The sequence below is a fragment of the Physella acuta genome, unplaced genomic scaffold, assembly GCF_028476545.2.
Source record: "Physella acuta isolate Inbredline_101_S28 unplaced genomic scaffold, ASM2847654v3 ptg000114l, whole genome shotgun sequence".
Taxonomy (NCBI): domain Eukaryota; kingdom Metazoa; phylum Mollusca; class Gastropoda; family Physidae; genus Physella; species Physella acuta.
In genome coordinates, this window is record NW_026731634.1 from 631588 (window position 1) to 654519 (window position 22932).

At 35.9% G+C, this 22932-nt stretch overlaps 2 protein-coding genes across 2 annotated transcripts; both read right to left on the minus strand.

Annotated features, from left to right (window-relative positions):
- Positions 1–231: 231 nt before the first annotated feature.
- LOC131934629 (ubiquitin-like domain-containing CTD phosphatase 1) lies at positions 232–8778 on the minus strand. The gene is made up of 10 exons (XM_059290700.1): positions 8614–8778; positions 7032–7123; positions 6759–6844; positions 6430–6545; positions 5809–5907; positions 5280–5416; positions 4618–4731; positions 3995–4122; positions 2647–2726; positions 232–2491 (listed from the first exon to the last, which is right to left on the minus strand). Exons 1-9 carry the CDS (start codon positions 8774–8776, stop codon positions 2663–2665), a joined length of 999 nt encoding a protein of 332 aa, XP_059146683.1. The 5' UTR covers positions 8777–8778; the 3' UTR covers positions 232–2491; positions 2647–2662.
- Positions 8779–9344: 566 nt separating this feature from the next.
- On the minus strand, positions 9345–14428 carry LOC131934615 (cAMP-regulated phosphoprotein 19). Its single transcript, XM_059290685.1, has 3 exons — positions 14241–14428; positions 12325–12438; positions 9345–12155 (listed from the first exon to the last, which is right to left on the minus strand). The coding sequence occupies exons 1-3, from the start codon at positions 14310–14312 to the stop codon at positions 11964–11966; spliced, it is 378 nt and encodes a 125-aa protein (XP_059146668.1). The 5' UTR covers positions 14313–14428; the 3' UTR covers positions 9345–11963.
- Positions 14429–22932: the final 8504 nt, after the last annotated feature.

Genomic DNA, 22932 nt, shown 5'->3' on the forward strand with positions numbered 1-22932 from the left:
ATGACCGCCATCACGGTTGGATGGACCACCTCTCATCACAGTCTTGTAGTTAAAGAAATGTTTTAACTTACAGAAAAATATGTCTGTTATGTGATGGAAGTTTTAGTTCGTAGACTACCCACATAATTGATATATAATACAGACCAACTTACCCGACCTGTCAGACATTTAGGGGTGTTGCTTGCAACTATTCTCTAACAATTTCAACTAGAAAACATAAAAACAACTAAATAAGTTTAACTGCCTGTTTATTGTACTTCTCACCTAGTTATTAAGCCAGGGCAATTATAAGCTGGTTATAATTAAACAGTAAAAATGCAATTACTTTTATAATCAGTACAAAGAGAAAAAAAAACAAGTTTAATATCAATGTGAAATGAAATTTGTTTCTAGCAATTCAGCAGTGCATAGATGATATAATATCTCCACAAACACACAGCAAAACACTAGAACAATTGGTCAGCCACTCATCCACATCTAATATACTATCTTATACATTCACACTAAGCAAAATAGGTAAAAAAAAATCGTGTGCATTCACTCTAAGCAAAACATGTAAACAATCTTGTACATTCGCGCACTAAGCAAGACATCGAAACTATATTATGTCACTTGACTAATGACACAGAACAATGCAAACAGGCAAGCTGTGTTCTTTCACCACTGGCCAACAGACACAAGCAACAACATCCATTAAACACAGGCTATGGTCCTGTGTATCTAAAAAAAATTGTTCATTCACCACTGGCCAACAGACACAAGCAACAACATCCATTAAACACAGGCCATGGTACTGTGTATCTAAAAAAAATTGTTCATTCACCACTGGCCAACTACACAAGCAACAACATCCATTAAACACAGGCCATGGTCCTGTGTATCTAAAAAAAATTGTTCATTCACCACTGGCCAACAGACACAAGCAACAACATCCATTAAACACAGGCCATGGTCCTGTGTATCTAAACAAAATGATGCAGTACTGAAGCTATGTGTGAAACCAACACATCAAGTATTAGTTCACAAAGAGATAAACCATCCTACAATACAGCTTCTTAATGTCTTGTTGATTCAGGCAACTTCTACTCCCCCTCCCCCTTTTCCATACAAAATTAAACATACAAAATTAAAAACCTTTTATTTTATAATGTTATACATCTTGTATCAGCAAACACACACACTGGCTATTTGTGAATGAGACTATCACAGGTGCAGTGATAATCTCAAGCACAATTACCATCTCAACAAAAACATTTGAAGAATTGAACTGCTAGCTTCAGCTCTTGTATATAATAATGTTAATTAGCATGTTGATCAATTACACAGTATGGGGAATATTTCTTGAAAACATATTCAGAAAGTTACTGAAAAAAATATTTACAGTGAAACATGTACATTTAATCACAATGAGTAAGACTAGAACTCTAGTCAACACATTAGCACATTCATTCTTGCATAGATATTCCTAAAATGTAAGTTTACTCAATAAAGAAATGCTCAGTATCCGACATGGTGAACTGAGCTAAAGAACAGTGGACCACAAGATGGCAAAGGGATAAAGAGTTTAAAAAACTGAAGTCTTACAGCAAGAAAAAATGTTTTCTACACTATACCTGAAGGAGCTATCAACATCTCAGTTTTTGTTTTTATGCAAATGTTAGTCTTCAACTGTACTTGATACAGCCGAAAAGTTGGATACTTGAAAATGGTACATGAATAGTTTTTAACATTTGTATCATTTAGTTTAATTTAAATTATTATGCATGACAGAAGTTTTTTTTCCAATTTATTATTTTTAAATATTGATCAACACAGACACCTAGTATGAATAAAATATTATGTTAAACATTTCAGACATCAGTATAAAAAAATAGTACAGGCCAACAAAAATATTGCTAGCTGATGCTTGATCCTAACATTTTAACCCAATATTTGGCATACTCAAGTTGTAGTTGCGCCTATATTCTTTTAACACACACTTAGATAGTTTGAACCAACCATTCTAGCCCAACATTTAGCAAAGTAGTTGCGCCTATATTCTTTAAACACATACTAAGAAAGCTTGATCCTAACATTTTAGCCCAACATTTAGCATATCAAGAAAGTGTTGCGTCTATATTCTTTAAACACACACTTAGCTAGATCCAAACATTCTAGCCAACATTAAGAATACCCATTATTTTAACACACACTTAGATAGCTTGATCCTAACATTCAAGCCCAACATTTAGCATACCCAAGAAATTGTTGCATCTGTATTCTATTAACACACACTTAGATAGTTTGATCCTAAAATTTTAGCCAACATTTAGCATACCCAAGAAATAGTTGAGTCTGTATTCTTTTAACACACACTTAGATAGTTTGATCCTAACATTTTTGCCTAGCACATCCATCTCCCATAGGTCATCTTAGCAAATCCTAATATCACGTAAACAAACCTTTCCTGTAAATTCAAGCACCAGACAGCCTGCGCTCAGTGAAAGATAACCTACAAAACAAAACAGTCATTAGGATAATTAAGTAGTTATAAACACCAATTTCATCAGCCTCAATACAATATCGTACCTTTTTGTTACCAATACTATTATTGCGATTATATTATTGAACAGAAAATTTTATAAATGTTGTCACTAGATATCTGACCTGAGAGCAAATTCAACTACTGTCTATTGTCAGTCTCTGTGTGGCGGTTTGATCTTTTATGGGCTGGTTTTTTCCTGTACCTGCAAACATACAAATTGGGGGACAGAAATTATCATCAACACGTATAATATTTAGAAACAATCAGATGTGTAATATTTAGAAACAATCAGATGTGTAATATTTAGAAACAATCAGATGTGTAATATTTAGAAACAATCAGATGTGTAATATTTAGAAACAATCAGATGTGTAATATTTAGAAACAATCAGATGTGGAATATTTAGAAACAATCAGATGTGGAATATTTAGAAACACATGTGTAATATTTAGAAACAATCAGATGTGTAATATTTAGAAACAATCAGATGTGGAATATTTAGAAACAATCAGATGTGGAATATTTAGAAACAATCAGATGTGTAATATTTAGAAACAATCAGATGTGGAATATTTAGAAACAATCAGATGTGGAATATTTAGAAACAATCAGATGTGGAATATTTAGAAACAGATGTGTAATATTTAGAAACAATCAGATGTGGAATATTTAGAAACAGATGTGTAATATTTAGACACAATCAGATGTGTAATATTTAGAAACAATCAGCTAAACCAGGGGTTCCCAACCTTTTTTTACTCTAGAGCACATTCTAAAATACTGGTAGGGTGGCGGGAACCACCTATTTTAAATCGACAAACTCCTTCCAGAGGCGTAGCGACCCTTCCCGTCACCCTGGGACAAAACTTTCGATTGCACCCCCCCTCATCTTTTCGATTTGCACCCCCCCCCCCCCCTCAAACATTCGATTTCCATCCCCTTCAACCTTTCAATAATGTTTATGAAAAAAATTCTGTCTCTGTCAAATAGTGAGAAGCGGGCACATACGAATCGTTCGGCGGGCGCCATGGCGCCCGCGGGCACGGGGTTGGGAACCCCTGAGCTAAACTATAGGGTGCTTGCAATTTTTAAAACGTAGTAGTCAGGGTGTGTGTCATTGAACAAGCCACGGTTTACCCTAGCTCATCTCAATCTAATAATCTAGCATTGCTTAGTTACTTGTAATATCTCAAACCTATCAGTGTCTAACCAATTTATCATTGAGGTTAGTGGAAATGTGAGCAGACCATAACAAAAAAAAAGAGTTTTCAATGTCCTGCTATACAGTAGCCAACAGACCAGTTGTAAAAAGGCCATTCAGGGTCCAGGCATGTCAGAAGCCTACAGGCTCTATCAGTTAAGCACTTACTCTCTCCAGTTTCTGTGATCTAGAACAGTGAAGTCCTCTAAGTCTGCTATACAGTCTAGACATGTCAGCAGCCTACAGGCTATTTAAGTTGAGCACTTACTCTCTCCAGTTTCTGTGATCTAGAACAGTGAAGTCCTCTAAGTCTGCTATACAATTCAGATATTCTGACAGCTTTATCAGCTCTGTGTCAGTGCTGCGATTAACCCTTGAATCTCGGAATGCTTTGATCTGTAACCAAAATACATGAGATTTTTATTGTTGAGAGAAAATGTACATCACTATATTTGACTATAAACTAAAGAAGTATAATAACTTTCATAATCATGAGTATGAAAATTAAGTGTAGATTAGCTACTTCTGCTACTAGTGTAAATGAAGGAATGTTTGATCATAATAATATAGAGCCACTTGCAACTTTCCATTACTTATGTCAGGTACTCAACAACAGCTGGGTGGACTCAGGAAGGTCAGACAGTGGTGTGCTAGGAAATAACTAGATATTTGTGTTGTTTTCTTAACTCTTCAAGTCTACATATAACACCTATATAAAATATAGCTCCTAACTGATGCAGCTAAATCTATTTGTTATGAACAGTTTTTTTTACAATCAACCACTGACAATCAATTAAAAATCAGTAGCAATAGTGTATTTAAATATAGACTGAAGATAAGTAATTTAATTTTTAAAAAGTGTGCGAGGTCTTAAGGATATTCAATACCTACCCTCAAACCAGACTGTGGGTTCATAATAAAATTTCTCCTCACATCATCAAACATGATAGTGTTTTTCTCACTCCACTGTGGGTACTTGCCCCATATGACACCTAGTGGCTTCACCTAGGTTCAAGTACAACTCAATTAGTTTACGATTGATAATTAATGGTTTGAAATGATAAATTAGTTACAACGATGACGAAAGAAAAGAAAAAGATACAACTGATAAAATCCTTTCAAGGAAAGGACATTATTTAAGTATTTTTATTATTTAAGGTAAAAGTACTTGTTACGTTCGTGTTGGTTTCAACTCAAGAGACGATTCGTATTTACTTCAATACATTTATTCTGTCTCAATTCTTTACACATAACAGACAAGCCCTCATCCTCACCGCTACCAACTGACCGCTGCCCCCCTACAATCGTTCACTCGCCCTTTTATACCCGCATTCGACCTTGGGATTACAATACATAATACATGGGGGTTACTACACACTAGGGTGAACTCAACTCACACACGCACTCTCCCCTAAGTTCGAGACTATTCTACCCTATTCTAACCTGACCTCAAATGACCCGTAACAGTACTGTAAAAGTAAAGTTTCCTTTCAAACCTAACAGTATACTGTAGTAAGCTGGGAACGTGGGGACTTGGACAAAACAAAACCTACCTCAATAACACCATACTTGGGTGTGTGTACTGAAATCATGGCATCTGCATCCAGGTAGAAACAAATCTTGTACTCTTGATGTGTCGACACACCAAGGAGATTCAGCTTGGTCTCAATCCACTTCATACCAGTGGCGGCTGAAACACAACATATGACCTCATCAGATCTCAGCGGGACATGGTTCAACAGAGGAGAGACAACAGTACAACATTTGATCTCATCAGGACATGGTTCAATAGAGGAGAGACAACAGTACAACAAACTCACAAACAACGCAACAATCGCTATCAACAATACAATGAGAATGCATTTACATGTATAAAGACACTTTTGTTTAAATCAGACACCTCGCATAAACTTTGTTGTTTCTATTTTAAATCTTTTAATGCATTTTTCTTTAACAAACTAGTGTAGCAAATGTAATAAATTATTTGGAGTTGTATGTCATCAGCATACTTATAGGTGCACACCCAATTGGAGTTAGTTAGTCCACTGTTAAAAGTTAACACTAGAGTAGCTCATGACTTACACCAGATAACAATGTCATAGCTCTTGTAGGCCTCAGTGAGGAATTCATGTAAGTACGGACGCATCAACTCATTTGCTTGCTCTGCTGTAGAGCGATGATCTGCAACACATAATAGCATTTTGTATCAACCTTCAGGTTAATAAATAAAAATATCTCAATGCGAATAATATTCTATGCTGTACTATTTAACTATATAATGTTATATTATACCATGGAAATATCTGTAATTATGTTATATTTGATAAGCTTTGATTTGGCTACTTTATATTAAGTCATAATCAGTAAGCATAGGGTGGAAAGAGAAGGTAGTTCAGGATTCAGGTTAGAATTGGGTTTAATTTCTTCCACAGTTAAATTTGGTATTGGGGTTTTAATAACTCTGAATCATTATAACAATTAGGAAAATTCAGGATTTTAATATAATTCGAAAATTTAATAGCATAGTACCAAGTACTTTAGGGAAAGTAAAGGCAGCTGAGCATTGTGCTGATCACACTATCTCTTCATATGCTGAGGTCACAGAAACAAGTGAACTCTACTTCACTTGCCCTATAGACCGTCAAGTTTGAAAGGGAACTTTTTACTTTTACTAAGTATGATAAATGAGAAATATTTCCTTACCAAACAAGGTGTAATCAATGTCTAAAACAAGTAACTTTTTCCCAGGTCGACACTCATTCAACGTGTTAATTTGATATGTCTTGATTCGACGCTCAATTTTACTCAGAAATTCTTCCCTGTAACAAACAGGCAATAGACAAATTTCTACAGAATTTCTTAACGGTTACAAATAATACAAAACTAAGTTTATATAGAATAGAAAAACAAGAGCTTTAAAGTTAAGACAGTTCCTTCTATTTAAGAGTATTTTACGGAATTTTAAAAATTAAGCATATCATATGTTTTAATTTAACAAGTTATTGAATAGTATGATAATATAAACTATATACCTATTTTCTATAGCTATTTCTTCCTCTTCTATATCAAAGTCATTGATAACTTCAGGCAGATCTGCTGGGGCCTCACTTACTTTTTCCTTAAAAAATTTTAACATATAATTTGTTGCTTTGTAAAAAAATAAATAGTTTTTAATTTAGATCTCATTACTGTAGATACCTAATTTTTTATTTTTGTAAATTCCTACAAAACATATATTTTCTGTTTGAACCATCATAAATATTGAATTAAATATAAATGCAACACAGACAGGAGTTATGACTTACAATTTGGTCCTCTTTAGTTCCCATAAGAATGAGTTTCATATTGGGACGTAACTTTAATGCCGAAAGTGGTGTCTCATCTGTAAGCTCACTGGCTAATTGGACAAAACAGTTTCAGAATTAGACACAAATCAAACACAAATTATGTCAAACAATAAAGCCACAGAAGTTATTGTGGATGATTTTAGATACAGATGTCCGATAATACTCTTCCATAAAATAGGAGTGCTGGGTTGTTAGTAGTATTGTAATCTCGACTAATTTTATGGTTAGAAATTAGGGTTAGACGTATGGTAGGATTAGGGTTGGGGTTAGGGACAGGTTTAGCAGTGACATTAGCCAGCAATGTGTGCATTTAGTTAACTACCAGTAACCTAACACCCCCTATTAAAGAAGATTCAATTATCGGACACTGGTATAAAAATCCCCCGTTATTGTTAATTGGGAAAATGTAATGATTTATTACTACAGTCAGTGTCTTGTCCAGACTTTCCTCTCCAGGGGGGCACGATATTTTCGGGGGGGGGGGGGGGGGGGGAGGGGCGACAGTTGTTTGGGGGTATCGGAGCGGACACTGATAAAAGTATATATTTTCTATATAAATTCCATTCATTGGGGGAGGGGGGGGGGGGGGGGTAGATCTAGATAGATATAAATAGGCCAGAGTGAGTTCATTTTATGTTGACATTTTATTTTTAGACTTCACTGTACAACGCAGATCTGATCATTGGCCAGACAAACACACTGTCAGACACTGGTATAAAAATATCATCCTTAAATATATACTCAATGCAACAAGCCCACAGGTTGGTTGAGGCCATGTCGGGGGTTTGTTCTGATAGGCTGCTAGGGATAAAAAGGGTCAACTCCAAATATTGACCGTTTACTAGATGTCTTGATTTAGTCTAGTAGTTAGATCTAGATCTAAATTTAGACAGATTTAGATATAGAACGGCTGCTTTCACTGAGGCGGGGGAAGGGGGGATGGAAGGGAGGGTAGTGTCGAATTCACTAACTTATTGAAGAACTGAAAAGTAGAAAATAAAACAACTAAAAAGAGGCGTAGCTGCAGGTCAGCTCATTTTACTTAATTTTAGACTGATCCTTGAAATCTCAATCTAATAGTAAATAGAGAACCTAGATAGAGTCTAGAATAGATCTAGATATAGATCTAGATCTAGATCTAGACCTAGATCTTCAATCTAGAATAAATAATTTTATATGTAGTTTTATAGTATTATGAATTATTATGTAGATTCTAGAATCTAGATCTAGATCTCTAGATGGTCTAGATCTAGAATAATCAAGAATCTAGATCTAGATAGAATCTAGAGTAGAGACAGACTCAGAGACCCCTAGCTAGACTAGCTACAAGCTAGGATTCTAGTTCTAAATCTAGATCTAGATCTAGATCTAAGACTCTAGATCTAGAAAAGTTCTAGATTCTAGCTAGATCTAGAGACTTATAGAAATATAGATCTAGATTCTAGATCTAGAGTCTGGATTCAAACAGAAAACAACTGCAGCAAACTTTTTTTTTTAACTTGATTCTTGAGCAGACGTGTCAAACAACACATTTACCTACGTTTAATTTTTAGTCCGAGCAATTTCTGACGATTAGGCTGGACAGAAGTCTTACTGTATATCGCTTCTTTCAAGTCTTTAACGGTATCTCCTCCAGACAGCCCTGTTATTTTGTATTCATCTTTCGAAAACTTAACAATCAAATCTCCCACTTCGTCCGCCATTTTGTCCGATTGTTGTTAAAAACTAAGGTAGGCCTACCGGCTAATAACCAACGAAACCTAGCCTAGCTTTTATCTTTTTTTACTACTTTAGTGAAGAGGGGGGGGTGCTATTAGACCTAGATTAGTATGTTAGGCCTAATAATAATCCTTGTTGTTTTATTTTTTATCTCGTTATTATAGAGTATACAGACTGGACTTCAATAGTCATAATCAATAATTATAGATCTAGACTCTAATACTTATATCAAGAGCTAATAGTAATAGAGCCTAGTCAAATCAGTATTCTCCCTTTATTGGTCTCAACTTAAATTTCTGTTAGATCTATTTTTTGATCTAGTTTTGCCTGTGTGCTCTTAAACTTTAATGTATTGATGAGAGTAAAGCAGTTTATTTAATAATGGGATTTTATTTTTACTGAGCTTATTAAAATCAATTTGGGTTTATATAGAAAAGGATGTATTCAATGAAAGTATATTAAATTATTACAATAAATTGTATCATTATATTTAACTTATGACGTTACTAATCACAGAACTGACAGGCAAACAATGTAATAAAAAAACTAACACCACTTGTTTTTATTGCAAATATATTTTAGTTTTTTTTTATTTGTCATTTTGTCTTCACAATTTGCTTTGCCCTTCAAATAATATGTTTTCTCCAGAGCAAAGGATCAACACAAAAATATGGTGAACAACTTTTTTACATTTAACAATAGAATATTCAAATGGCTGAACACACAAATCACAAGACAACCAAGCATACAGTATGCAAGGGTGAAAATGAAGAAAGATTTTGATGCAAACCTTATTTGCCGAAATGTTTGTAATAAATTTTTTAAAAACTTGCATACTGGATACCTTGATGAGATGTTAACAATATATATATATATCCCTGCTGCAAACAACCACTAGGCTAACACAATTAACACAGATTAAATAATAACACTATGTGATCTCACATTTAACTCTTGGTTTACTCTTATTAAGAGAAAATAGAAAACAAAATATTTTGCTGCACTGTGACTAGGTCTTTAAATGTAAACAATAGATATATGTTAAATTTGTTTCAGATTAAATTTAACTTTTGAATACTTTTAGTCTGTGAAATAAAACATTTATGCAAACACCAGAAAGTGATTTGATACAAGCTAATAATAATAAAAAAACTTAAACTTAGCAACTAAAATTTTATTATTTTTGGCAGTGTAGAAACAAAAAGGAGTACAAATGAGAAGGATTTACTTACAACAAAAAAGTATAATAAAAACAGGCTATCTATAAAACAATGCATGACAAATGGTCCACAAATATGGGAACAAAATGGTTTGTGTTACAAAACATATATGCACATGATAAGATGAACATGATTTTCGTGGAATCATTTACATAGTTGTTCACTATAACTATTAGGGTTGGACAACATAAAATCTTTGGACAATTGCCAATTAGTAAGCTAATCATTTGATCAGATCCATTCCAGTTGAGCCTAAGCTCCTTTTATTTAGTTCAAAAGCCAAAAATTTTATGTTTTTAAATGTAACATAAGTGCCAATTAAAAAGCTATGGTTCCAAGCTCAATTAAATATGTCATGTAATTAAATATATTTCTTCATTATTATTCAGGTAAAGCACATGGTGTCAGAACTGTGCAGAGACTTTTAAATCATGGAATTAAATTTTACTTTGTACACCCAACCTTTTACAGACTGTACATCTTCAAAGCACTGACATAACTGTACATTTAATATTATCAAAAATGGTTGCTTCTGGGGAAACAAATTCATGTTAATATTTAGAGTACTTTTGTACTTTTTCTGTCAATATTAAACAACACTATCATTTAAGATGGTATGTAATATCAATGCAAATAATTAGATTTTGCCTGTCACATTAAATCTGCCATATAACTGGAACACCCACTGAGTCATCTCAGAGAACTAGGGATAAGGTTTTATTACAATTGGTTACTTTCTTGTATTTAAGCATAACATGTTGAAACAAAAGCAGAACTGATCAGTACTGGCCTAGATGGTGAGGTTAGTCTTACCCAGCTAAGGCATGTTGCAAAAATAAAAGCTTAGCAAAAATGAATGTGTATGAAACTACAACAAGCTACTAAACAAGTACGTTTTAGTAGACATACAGCAAAAATCAGAAGCACTTTACTACCTGGTAATTATTATATTGTTGTTAATTATTATAAAAAGATCAATACACTTCTAGATTACAATAAAATGAAACACTTTTAAACAATGAATGAACAATTTGTCTTAACTTTTAAAATGTTCCAATATTTACACCAAAGAAGTTAATCTAAAAAATTTAGAGGTTTTACCTAATTACTAAACAAAATTCAGTTATTTTTGTTAAACATAGCTTTAGTTAATAACTCAAAACACTTAGAAAAATTATTAACTCTACCGTTAAAATAAAATGCAGACATAAATAAATAAGCCAGGTGGTAAAGTGCCAACAAAAAAAAACAACATGAAAGTTGACCAGGATAGTGAGTGTTCTAGCTAGAGCAAAACTACTTAACTAACTTTTTAAAATTGAATAAATAAAAGTATTTCATTAAAACAATACTTGTATGTATTGTAGCTCAGAAATTTACAGAATAAATATGAAAATACTTTTACAATCAGAAATCTCAATGGATAAAATGCTTTTCACCGAGTAATACCTACAACATGTACTAACCTTTGTTTGGGCGTTTTTTCATACAATTTTATCTAACTAATACAACATGACAAAATGTAATAAATTAACCCTACTAGAGTACATCTGAAAATAGAACAATGACTATTCAATTTATCCAATACCAAATAAAATAACATGTCTAAAAGTATTATTCAACTGCTACAGAAAACTATCTTTAATTAATTTGAATAGAAACTTAAAACAAAATATTATGAAATTGGTTAACCTTTATGTAGGGTGTAACTGTAACTATATTATTTGCCTGCTGAAATGAAAGTTTTCAAGTCCATAGTTGGTAACTCATTTTATAGAACTGACAAACTCCCATTTGTTGATAACATGACTTGTTTCTTTATACTCCTTTTTAAAGCCATTATGTAGTTTGCGAGAAAAAAAGATTTTCTGGGAATCAGTTCCACAATGAAGATTTCTATCCATATTTTCCTCTTCTTGAAATTATCCACTGCAATGTTTTGTTTATTTGATCATATTAACTCTCCAGACGCTAGCTTGCTTGTGACAAGGGACGGCTTCCTGGCTTGAATATTTTCTGGAGTCGGAATGGTCTCACCAACAGCTTCTGCTTTAATTATCTTTTCTGGTGGTGGTGGAGGTTTAGACTTGGCACTGAGTTTTGCTTTAGCCATGGCATAATCCCCAGAGTCAAAGTACTTTTGCTGAGGAAATAAGTAAAATAATACATATTTAAACAAAAATAGTAAAACAAAGCTAGATAAGTTTCATTAAATTATTTCCATGAAACAGCATGAAGTATTCCTTACCTTTAGGCCTACTTACTTACATTAATTTAAATTATCAAAAGAAAAAACACTTTTAACAACTTACTCCTCCTTTCTGAAGTCTTTTATTTAAAAGAGCTGATCCACCTCCACCTTTAGCAAGATTTGGATACTTGGACTTAAGCTTTTCTTCTTCCCTCTGCTCAACCTGTTTTTTGTCCTGAAAAATAAATAGACCTACTGAGTACCTAGTATTTATATTTAAAGAACTAGAGATCTATTACTATCTATACATTTTAGGAAGTGGCTATTAGGACCCGGGTCCCAATAGCCACGGCCGCTATTGGGACCCGGGTCCTAATAGCCTCGGCCGCTATTGGGACCCGGCATTAAGTTCGTTAAGCATTTGTACAACCTGTATTAATATCTTACTTTTTATATTTATTTGATTTTTTCTTGTGGATTTGCTAGCATTTTGTTGTCTTTTAATGTAATTAGTTATGCGGATTATCTAGCATTAGTTCTTGTGTTGCTATTCCTAAATACCCTATATTTAACTGTATATACATAATTATTAAATACATAATAGTTATTCTAAGACATCGTGGTCGAGTGGAGAACGCAGTACCTCCCGTATCTCGATCAGGCACGGGATCGAAACCTATCAAAGCTCTCGATTTTGCGAGAAGTAAGTGTTTTTATCTAAGTTTTACAACTGAGTTATTTGCGTGTCTTTTTTAGTTGTTTTTTTTTTAAATAGATTTTTTTTTCTAGATTTAGGTTTTTAAACACGTCAATCATAAACATCGATGCTCCATTGATCGCCCGCTCACGTTTTCTGGTCAGCTCAAGAAAAATACAGACACGGTCTAGCCATGGTCACTGCCAGTTCACTTTGCTTTAGATGTGAACAATGTAGGCGTATAGCATACGTCATAGCAAGACCAATGCTATGCGCTTGTCGAGATTTGTCGTCGTTGTAGTCCCCCCCCCCCTCCCAGCCCAGCAAGAGGGGAAAAAAGAATTTGGAGTTCAAATGTTACATATTGCTTCTATTAAAGCGTACTACAATGCATGCGAGACATTCGTGTTCACGAAAACGGGCCCGGGAGCTGTTGTCTGCAGCCTATAGAGCTATTTTATACAATTATATATATATATATATATATATATATATATATATATATATATATATATATATATATATATATATATATATATATATTGAACGGATAGACCTATGAAATCAAATTATGTTTAACAGAAGAAAAAATAAATAAAACACATTTTTACATGCGCGCTCAACATCCGCTCGGCAATAGAAGTTCATACCATAGGCCATAATTACGTTATAGACCTAACGATACCCACTCATCAAAACATTTGTCAGTAATGATATCGGGTATTTAAAGCAAGATCTCAATATATCATTTACAATTACAAGGGAAAAAATCACAACAGAAAAGATACATTCTGCATCTTAAAAGAATTTTTGTATAACTAAATCTAAACAATTCTATTGGCTGGTCCCAATAGCGGCCGAGGCTATTAGGACCCGGGTCCCAATAGCGGCCGAGGCTATTGGGACCCGGGTCCGAATAGATGCATCCTACATTTTAAACTCAAGTAGGAACCTTCTAGATCTAGATCTATAAAATCGAACTTAATATAATTTATAATATTAATTAATATAAAATGGAAAAAAAACTGTTATAGAATTCTGCAACTGAATTATTTTCATTTCAGATTTTTGTCTGTAGGCCCTGGACTCAAGTCCTATTTTAAATTTAATTTTAAAAAATAGATCTAATGTCCCCATACAATTCATGTCATTCAGGCTCACATTTATCTAATCTAGACACATGATGTTTCATTAACACCTTAACAACATTGTGTAACCGTACAACACTAGATCTAACTGAAAATACAATATTTATTTCACCACAATCGTACAAAAACATCTCTACTCTCACTCAAGCACCACTACGGCGCTACTTTTAGGTCTAGAAATTTGGATCTTACTTCTTGAGAATTTTCTTCATCCTCCTCTCTTACTGTTTCACATGTCCTATCTTCACTAGCATCTGAAGCCATCTTTCAAAATCAGGAAAAATTTGCAATTGTGTAATTCTAAAATATAAATATTCCTTGTTGCTTCACACACTGTTGAGCGGTGAAACAAAATGGCTTTTGACTGACGTCACTGTTTTCTGTGTACTTTGTTAGGGCATACTAATCACCAAGTAATTGCATCCAAAAAATATAAACCTTAATGTAAGTAATGTGGGATCCAAATACAACTATTGTAAAAATATATCAAACAAAATGATTTAACTGAATATGTCTGTATTAGTTTTAATAAATGAAAAAGTGAGACTGGCGCTGGGCATCCCGTGGGTCGTTTGATTCTATACTCAATATGCTGAGGCGAAAATCCTCAGTTCAAGTGAAAAGCTAATCTAATCTAACCAGGTTCAAGTACATAACTAAGTTTTAAAGAAATACGCGATAACTGAAAGATTTCTTTTAAACCACGAAGTCTATCTTCTCTCAATCTCTCACACACGATGTAACGCTTTGTTGTTTCGAAATTTCACACGTTTCAACTTCATATAGATCTATATAGGCCCTAGGCCTACAGTAAAACGTGAAACTGTAAGATATTAATCATTCAATGTCGTGAACGTTTAGGAAATAAATGCAGTATCAAAGAGATAATACGGGATATAAAGAAAAAGATATCTCACAATGTAAGCTTACAATGGAGAGGGATTAAGTCAGCGCGCATTCTAACTGCAACTAAGGGAAAGAGAAACCCGCTGACAGAGTTGCTTACTATCAATCATCTACTCTACCGAGCGAAATAGAATTTTTATACACAAAAAATATACTTCAAAAAGCTGTGCCTCCCCCCCCCCCCCCCCTCATAAAAAATCACTCTCTTAATATAAAAATTTATATGTCTACACATTTAATTGTGAATATCAAAACAGATCAATAATTACTTATTAGTATGCAATATGTATGCTTAATACTATTCGTTTTTACAAAAATATGTTGTCTACAATTAGATTAAAATATTTTGTCATCATAAACGCTAAAATATTACAGCCTAATAAACGTCTTTGAAATCAGAGTTGGTGTAAAACCACGCTTTTAGTTCTGATAGAAAAACTAAATTTAATCACTGGAATATTCTGAATAATAGCCTACATATTACTAAAATGGTCTTGCAGTTTTTTTTTGTTTTTTTTTTGTGTTCTTTAAAGATCATTCTTTTAACATAATGATAAGGTATGGGTGAGATCACTGTATTGCTCACACACCTCTTTACTGGTGATTGCAAAAACAATATTCACATAGTTTTACCTGTTTCAAAAGCAATAATTCTGGCGGCATGGAATATGGGTCAACTTCATTCACCACTGCCCGGTGACTTTAGGTCTATTATACTACCCAGCATGTACCTAGGTGTGACATTAATGTCGCTCTACACAATTACGGCCTGTCCAGTTCTGGTGGTGAGGTGGGGGGGGGGGGGGGGGGGGTAACCAACTCAGAGTGAACATAGCGTCAGTTTTTAGGTGACTGTTCTAAATATACATATAAAATTATACATATATACTGATTCAGAAATATATTGAAATAAGTAACAGTGGTATTATGACAATAACATTTTTAAAGAGGGGTCAATGGTGGTGATGGTTGTAGCCCCCCCCCCCCCCTAACCTCCCCCTACCTACGCCACTGGTCGTAAGTTAAAAGAAACAAAGTACTATCTCGCACTTTCATTACCCCCGCAAAAAGGACATCAAGACTTAATCTCTAATCCGAGTAACCGAGACATCTTAGGGCCTTCCAGCGTCATCGTACATCTGATACAGAAACAAACAGCGCCATCTCACATGCAGTAAAGCGACTGCGTTATGACCACATTATAAGCGCCATCTTCTTCTTCTTAGTTCTTAATTCTAGTGTTGGAAGATATCCCCTCCAACACAGTATAAGTATTAGGTGTCAACTTGTTATGCGCCGTATAGGCAGCTGACTCCGATTTTAGGCTGCTTTTCTTTTTGAATTTGGTTCCAGAGAATTTGTTTAACCAAGAACACAGTAATATTGGGTTTTGGAGTTGTCTCTCCTAGATGAGTGTCTGTACCCAGCTATCGAGCCTCATCTAACCGGTGGTTTGAACTCGGGACTTTCCGGTTCAGCAAGTATACCATAATTTCAGAGGCAGGTGCATTTTGTTCAAGGTACATTGTGAACGTGAGTTTGTCCAACGATAGTTTCTTCCAGGCATCTCTTCGGGGGGGGGGGGGGGTCTCTCCGCCCCCCTCCCCTCCAAAGAGTCTACCCCCCCGCCCCCCTAACGAAATGGAATTTATATAGAAAATATATACTTTTAACAGTGTCTGCCCCCCCCCCCCCCGGAAATTTTAGTCCGCCCCCCCCCCCTCCGAAAATTTCAAGTGCCCCCCCCCCCCCCCGGAGAAAAAACTCTGGAAGAAACACTGTGTACAACAACATTAATATCTAGATCTTGCACCAGCTTTATAAAATAGATAATGGTAGTATGCAGGTGAGGCTATCCACGAAAAATCATCATGCTTAATAAATTTACAAACCGGAGAAAAACAATCTTCCATTGAATATGAATACAGGCGTAAATACCCTATCGATTGAATGTTATCAATCCACAATCCAATTGTAAATAGATATAAATATTTTGCAGCTAAAAGCGAAAATCATTTAGCAACAGCCAAGAAATTTTATTCAAGCAATTATATGATTTAAAAATCCTCAGTAAATAATCTAGAGAATGCAATCATTGAGCAACGAAGGGGAAATAATCAATGTGCATTCAAGATCAAGTAATCATCATTTAAATTGATGTGATGAATGTGTAATCAATATCAAGTAGGGGGGGGGAATCAGAAGCGATACTTTATGGCTGAATGTTTTTAAACCTCAGCTGCCATTTTTAATCTCATGGAATGGCGTGCATAGAATTCTTACAACCCATTTCTGAGCGATATGTGAATGCATTGAAAGGGAGGTAAAAATATTAAATATGGTGTATAATATGTTACCTCTCTTAGGTATACATTTCTACACTAAATTTGTATAAATCATATTTACTAATTTTTAGCATAGTCATTTCATAACATGTAGGCCTAGGTTATTTTTTTTTTAAGTAAAGAAGGTGAGATGAAAAAATTCGAACGGTAATTTAGAACCAGCAAAAAAAATTATACCCATTACATCTTTGGTTGCAGTCAGTGTACATGAAACCACCCCAAATAATGAAATATACCGAAACAAACAGGCCGCGCTATGATTTTAGCAGCTGTCGGATCGACGACCTAAGATAGACTTCAAAGATAAAGAAGAATTATTCAAGGGGCGCTACTGAGATCTTAGCAAACGTATTTTTTATCAACTAGGATTATCTACCATAGTTGATTGATTTGGCTGAATTAAGTTGGGGGTCATCCATTTATTCTCATCCGTTGAGCTTGTTTTTAAACACATTATTATACATATATTTATATGTAGTTTTATATATTTTTTTTAAAAAAATATTTTTAAATGGGGGCGTCCATAAATGACGTCACACTCGTAGGGGGGAGGGGGGGGGGGTCGTAATTTTGTGACGGTGTGTGATGAGGGGGGAGGGAGGTTAGATGGTGTGACGTCACACTTTTGCATTATAAATAAGCAATGTTAGAAAACGAGTTTTAGCCGTTATTTCGCGTTTTAGAAAACGGTTTTAATAAATTGTAACAGGAATTGATCAAAATACTCTATGATGACAGAGTTCTGAAAAGATATCGGAAAAATCAGTGGCGTAGCGAGGTCGGGTGTCACTCGGTGCGGCACTTAATGGTGTCACCCCCCCCCCCCCCTCCCCCCAGAGGCGTAGCGACCCTTCCCGCGGACAAACTTTCAAGCTTTCGATTTGCACCCCCCCTCAAACTTTCGATTTGCAGCCCCCCCCCCCTCAAGTTTTTCTCTATATATTTTGCTATTTTTTGCCTTGGTGTCACCCCTCTAAATGGTGTCACCCGGTGCGGTCCGCACCCCACCCCTCGCTACGCCTCTGCCTAAAACTATCTCCAACGATATACTATCAGGTGAGATGGAAATGGAAGCAGCTTCCCACGAAATAATCGGAAAAAAAATGATGATGCTGGATGAGCACGTCCTTAGAATGGATCCAGATGACATCACAGGAAAGGCGCTATACTGGACGCCTCAAGGAAAAAGAAAGCAGAGAAGACCAAGGAATACGTGGAGGCGCACGGCGGGGAAGCAGCTGGCACAGGCAGGACTGTCATGTGTGACTGCCGGGAAAAAATGCTAGTGACCGATACAAGCGGAGGGAGCTTTTTGTGGCGGCCCGAAGTGTCTTTGGCACAAAAATGGAAAATATGATGATCTATTAATTATAACATTTTAATGACTAGATTACCACTCCTTTCGATTTGCACCCCCCCCCCCCTCAAATTTTTCTCTATATATTTTGCTATTTTTTGCCTTGGTGTCACCCCCCTAAATGGTGCCACCCGGTGCGGTCCGCACCCCCGCCCCACCCCATCGCTACGCCTCTGCAAAGGCTTTCTTGGCTTTAGAGATGTGTGTTTAATTTCAGTGGTGCTGTTTTCTTCATAATTGACAATGCTGCCTCAATATGTGAACTCTTTTACTTTCTGTACTTGTGTGTTGTTTATTTTAATAGCTTGACCAGAGGTATTTTGCTTCATAACTTTGGTTTTGTTAATGTTTAATTTGAGTCCAAATAATTTGCTAAATAAATAAATGTATTTAATTTTCCTCGCATGTTTTTTGACTACTTGCTAGTAGGTTATTATATCAGTTCAGGTTGGATAAAGAAAATGTTACATTTTTATCTTATATCGTATGTGCATGATATACTTAAAATAAACTGCCTAAATGTACAGACACACGTAGGTAATTGTTACACTAAATGTATTGAACGGACATTAAGGAAAACAACATAAACGTTAGAATAATATCCAGCGAATAATATCCAATTCAGCAAAACGTTTCAAATTTTAAAACATTTTTTAAAAATGTGAATTCCCGTCGGGTCTAAAACGCTGGCTAAGGTCTAGAAAATCGATTATGAAATAGCCTCAAATTGAACTCACCATAGCACAAGTGCAATGCTAGTATCAGAATCCGATTAGGCTTATCTGAATAAACAAGCACTATCCGATTATGTCTATTCAAATTTCTTGCAAACACGGATCGTTATTTCTGTTTCTTTTAGACCTACTCTCATGGCTTGTCGTGTTTTGTTTAAAAATATATTGATCATAGCAATACTATCAAGTAGATTATAGTAAGTATAGTGTTTCAATCTGTTATGGTCTTGTTTAGATGTGCTGGACCCAAAAAAAAAAGGTTTTAGAGTTCCGATTTTAAAAACTTTCAATGTCGAAGACGAGTTCAGTTTCGTTGCCTTGACTCAAGTTGTTTTAAGTTGTGCATTGTCAGTGTGTGTGTTTGTGTGTGTGTGTGTGTCAGTAAGTATCCGTGTGTTTTTGTGTGTGTTTGTGAGTGTTTAAAGTATGAGACTATTCCTAAACCCAATGGAAGAGGTCGTATGAAAACAAGTCACTTTATTTGCTTCAATTAAAAAAAGTTCCGAAACTATACCCTAACCCTAAAAATTAAAAAAAAAAATCAAATCACTCCTCTTAAAGTGCTTTAAGGGGGCAGTATCACCCAGAAATTTGAAAATTGACAATAAAATTTGCCAAAAAAAAACTATTATACATACACACATAAATCTTTTACCATAATAGTAAATAGCAAGGAGCTATAAAACAGCACATAAAAGAAAGTTAACGTATGATGCAAACATTTTTTAAAAATAATTTTACCAAAAATTTTTACTAAGTAATTTTTGGCTGCGGTTTTCCAACATTTAGGACCTGCCTATGTCCGGGGCTAGGAGATATCCATTGTGACAAATTTTGAAAATTTTAGAATTTTTCAAAGTCAGACCAAATTAATTGAACTTTGAGAATTCCTAAAAAATTTAACTCTCAATAGAATACTAATATCCTAGTCCCGGACGTAGCCAATAACGCAAGGAAGGTTTATACCAAATTTTAAGTACTTTACTTATGGTTTCGAAAAAATGTTTACAAAAAATTAAAAATGTGATAAAATATTAACAAAATAATTTTTTGACAATTTATTACCATACATATATTCTACAATTTATATACTGTATTATAGCAGAAGAAACGTTACTATTGCTGTACAAATTTGACATTTGTATGTCAAATAGTTTTTTTTTGGTGATAGTTTTTGTTTCCCTCCCTTAGTCTGGGTGATACTGCCCCCTTAAAATGCATCCCCTCTTCCTGTTTTTCCTCTTCCCGCTCGGCGCTCTCCTCCCAGATTCCATAACCAACCGTCATCATCTTCTGTTACAGAAAATGGAAGTCGATCCATAAACGCAAACCCATACAAAGACCCCACTAAACTAAATTACATCTTGAACCATGAGTCAAATGTATCGCAAAAGGATCGGCCGCTTCCGTAAACATTGTTCAAGTAAACCTACACTATGTTACTGTGCATTGGAAGAAGAGCACATCAATAATATGTTAACAATAACCTTTTTTAAAAAGTCAATGATAGCAATAACAACCGTTGAATTTACTCAATGATTCGAAAATACCACTGTTGAATTTAACGCAATGCTTAGCAATAACCACTGTTGAATTTCATTCAATGATTAGTAATAATCACCGTTGAAATTAACTCAAAGATTAGCAATAACCACTTTTGAATTTAACTCAGTAATTGCCAATAACCACCGTTGAATTCAAGTCAACGATAACAATAACCATGTTTGAATTTAACCAAATGATAAGCAATACCCACCATTGAATTTAACTCATGATTAACAATAACCATCTTTGAATTTAACCAAATGATAAGCAATAATCAGTGGCGTAGCGAGGTCGGGTGTGTGTCACCCGGTGCGGCACTTAATGGTGTCACCCCCCAGAGGCGTTGCGGCCCTTCCCGGGGACAAACTTTCAAGTTTTCGATTTGCACCCCCCTCAAACCTTCGATTTGCACCTCCACCTCAAGTTTTTGATTTGAACCCCCCCCCCCCCCCTCTCAAACTTTCGATTTGCACCCCCCCCCCCCCCTTTCAAGTTTTTCTCTATATGTTTTGCTACTTTTTGCCTTGGTGTCACCCCCCCCCCCCTAAATGTTGTCACCCGGTGCGGTCCGCACCCCCCGCCCCCCCCCCCCCCCTCGCTACGCCCCTGGCAATAATCACTGTTGAATTTAACTCAGTGGTTAGCAATAACCACTGTTGACATTAACGCAATGCTTAGCAATAACCACTGTTGAATTTAACTCAATGATTGGCAATAACCCCCGTTAAATTTATCTCAATGATTGGTAATAAACACCGTTGAATTTAACTCAATGATTAGCAATAACCACCGTTGTATTAATCTCAATGATTAGCAATAACCATCTTTGAATTTAACTCAATGATGATCAATAACCACCGTCGCTGTAACTCTCTGCCATATAGCATTGTGTGGAAAATAAAATCAATAGTGCCTGGTTGAGATTTCTTTGCTACAAATTCCACCCCCCCCCCTCTTCTGCTCACCGCAGATAGCCCTTTCTCTTCCCGTCCCTCCCCGTGTTAATCCCATAATGTTGATTTGTGCATTGGGTCTGCAAGTAAAAGTTGATAAAAAATATCAATTCGTTTTGACAGTTAATTGCGATGGTTAAAATGGACCGCAGCCATGAGTGGTTCAATGTGGAACGTCCCCTCCTATTATAAGAGTGGATTAACAATATTTTCGAGTTTATCCTGAGTCACAAAGTGGATTTAGCCCAAGACACCTTTTGCACACCAGGAACGCTAACTGAACACCTTTCGTATACGCTGCCCATGACGCGTCCCGTGTGTCACGTGGGAAGACCGTGTCTTCTAGCAAGACCAGTGTTTCTTCCAGACTTTTTTCTCCGGGGGGGGGGGGGGGGCTTTTGAAATTTTCGGGGGAGGGGGCGGTCAACATTTTTCGGGGGGGGGGGGGCGGACACTAGTAAAAGTGTATGTTTACTATATAAAAACCATCTCGTTCGGGGGGGGGGGGGGGGGGGGGGCGGTAGACTTTCTTCGGGGGGGGGGGCAGAGCTCCCCCCCATCCTCCCGAAGAGATGCCTGGAAGAAACTCTGAGCAAGACATCTTGAAGTGAGCCAACTCTCTTAGAACTCAGGGAATGGTAACCCAGAGAAGGCTGACTGGGTCATGTCTGCCGCACGCTTGACGGCCGAACCCCAGAAGACATTCTCTGAGGAGATCTTACCAACATTACCAGATCCAATGGACGACCAGTTTCTTCCAGGTATCTCTTTGGGGGGAGGGGGGGGGGCAGAGGCGTAGCGACCCTTCCCGGCGCCCGGAGACAAACTTTCAATTTGGTGCCCCCCTCGGGAGCAAATTTTCGATTTGCACCCCCCCCCCTCCCCTCATACTGCAAAAATGCAGCTAAAATGACATTTTAATTTGTTTTTACAGCCCATTTTGGCACCCCCTAAGGTCGGCTCCCGGAGACATATGTACCCCTCCTGCCCCCCCCCCCCCCCCCCCATCGCTACGCCTCTGGGGGGGGGGGGGCTCCCGAACTA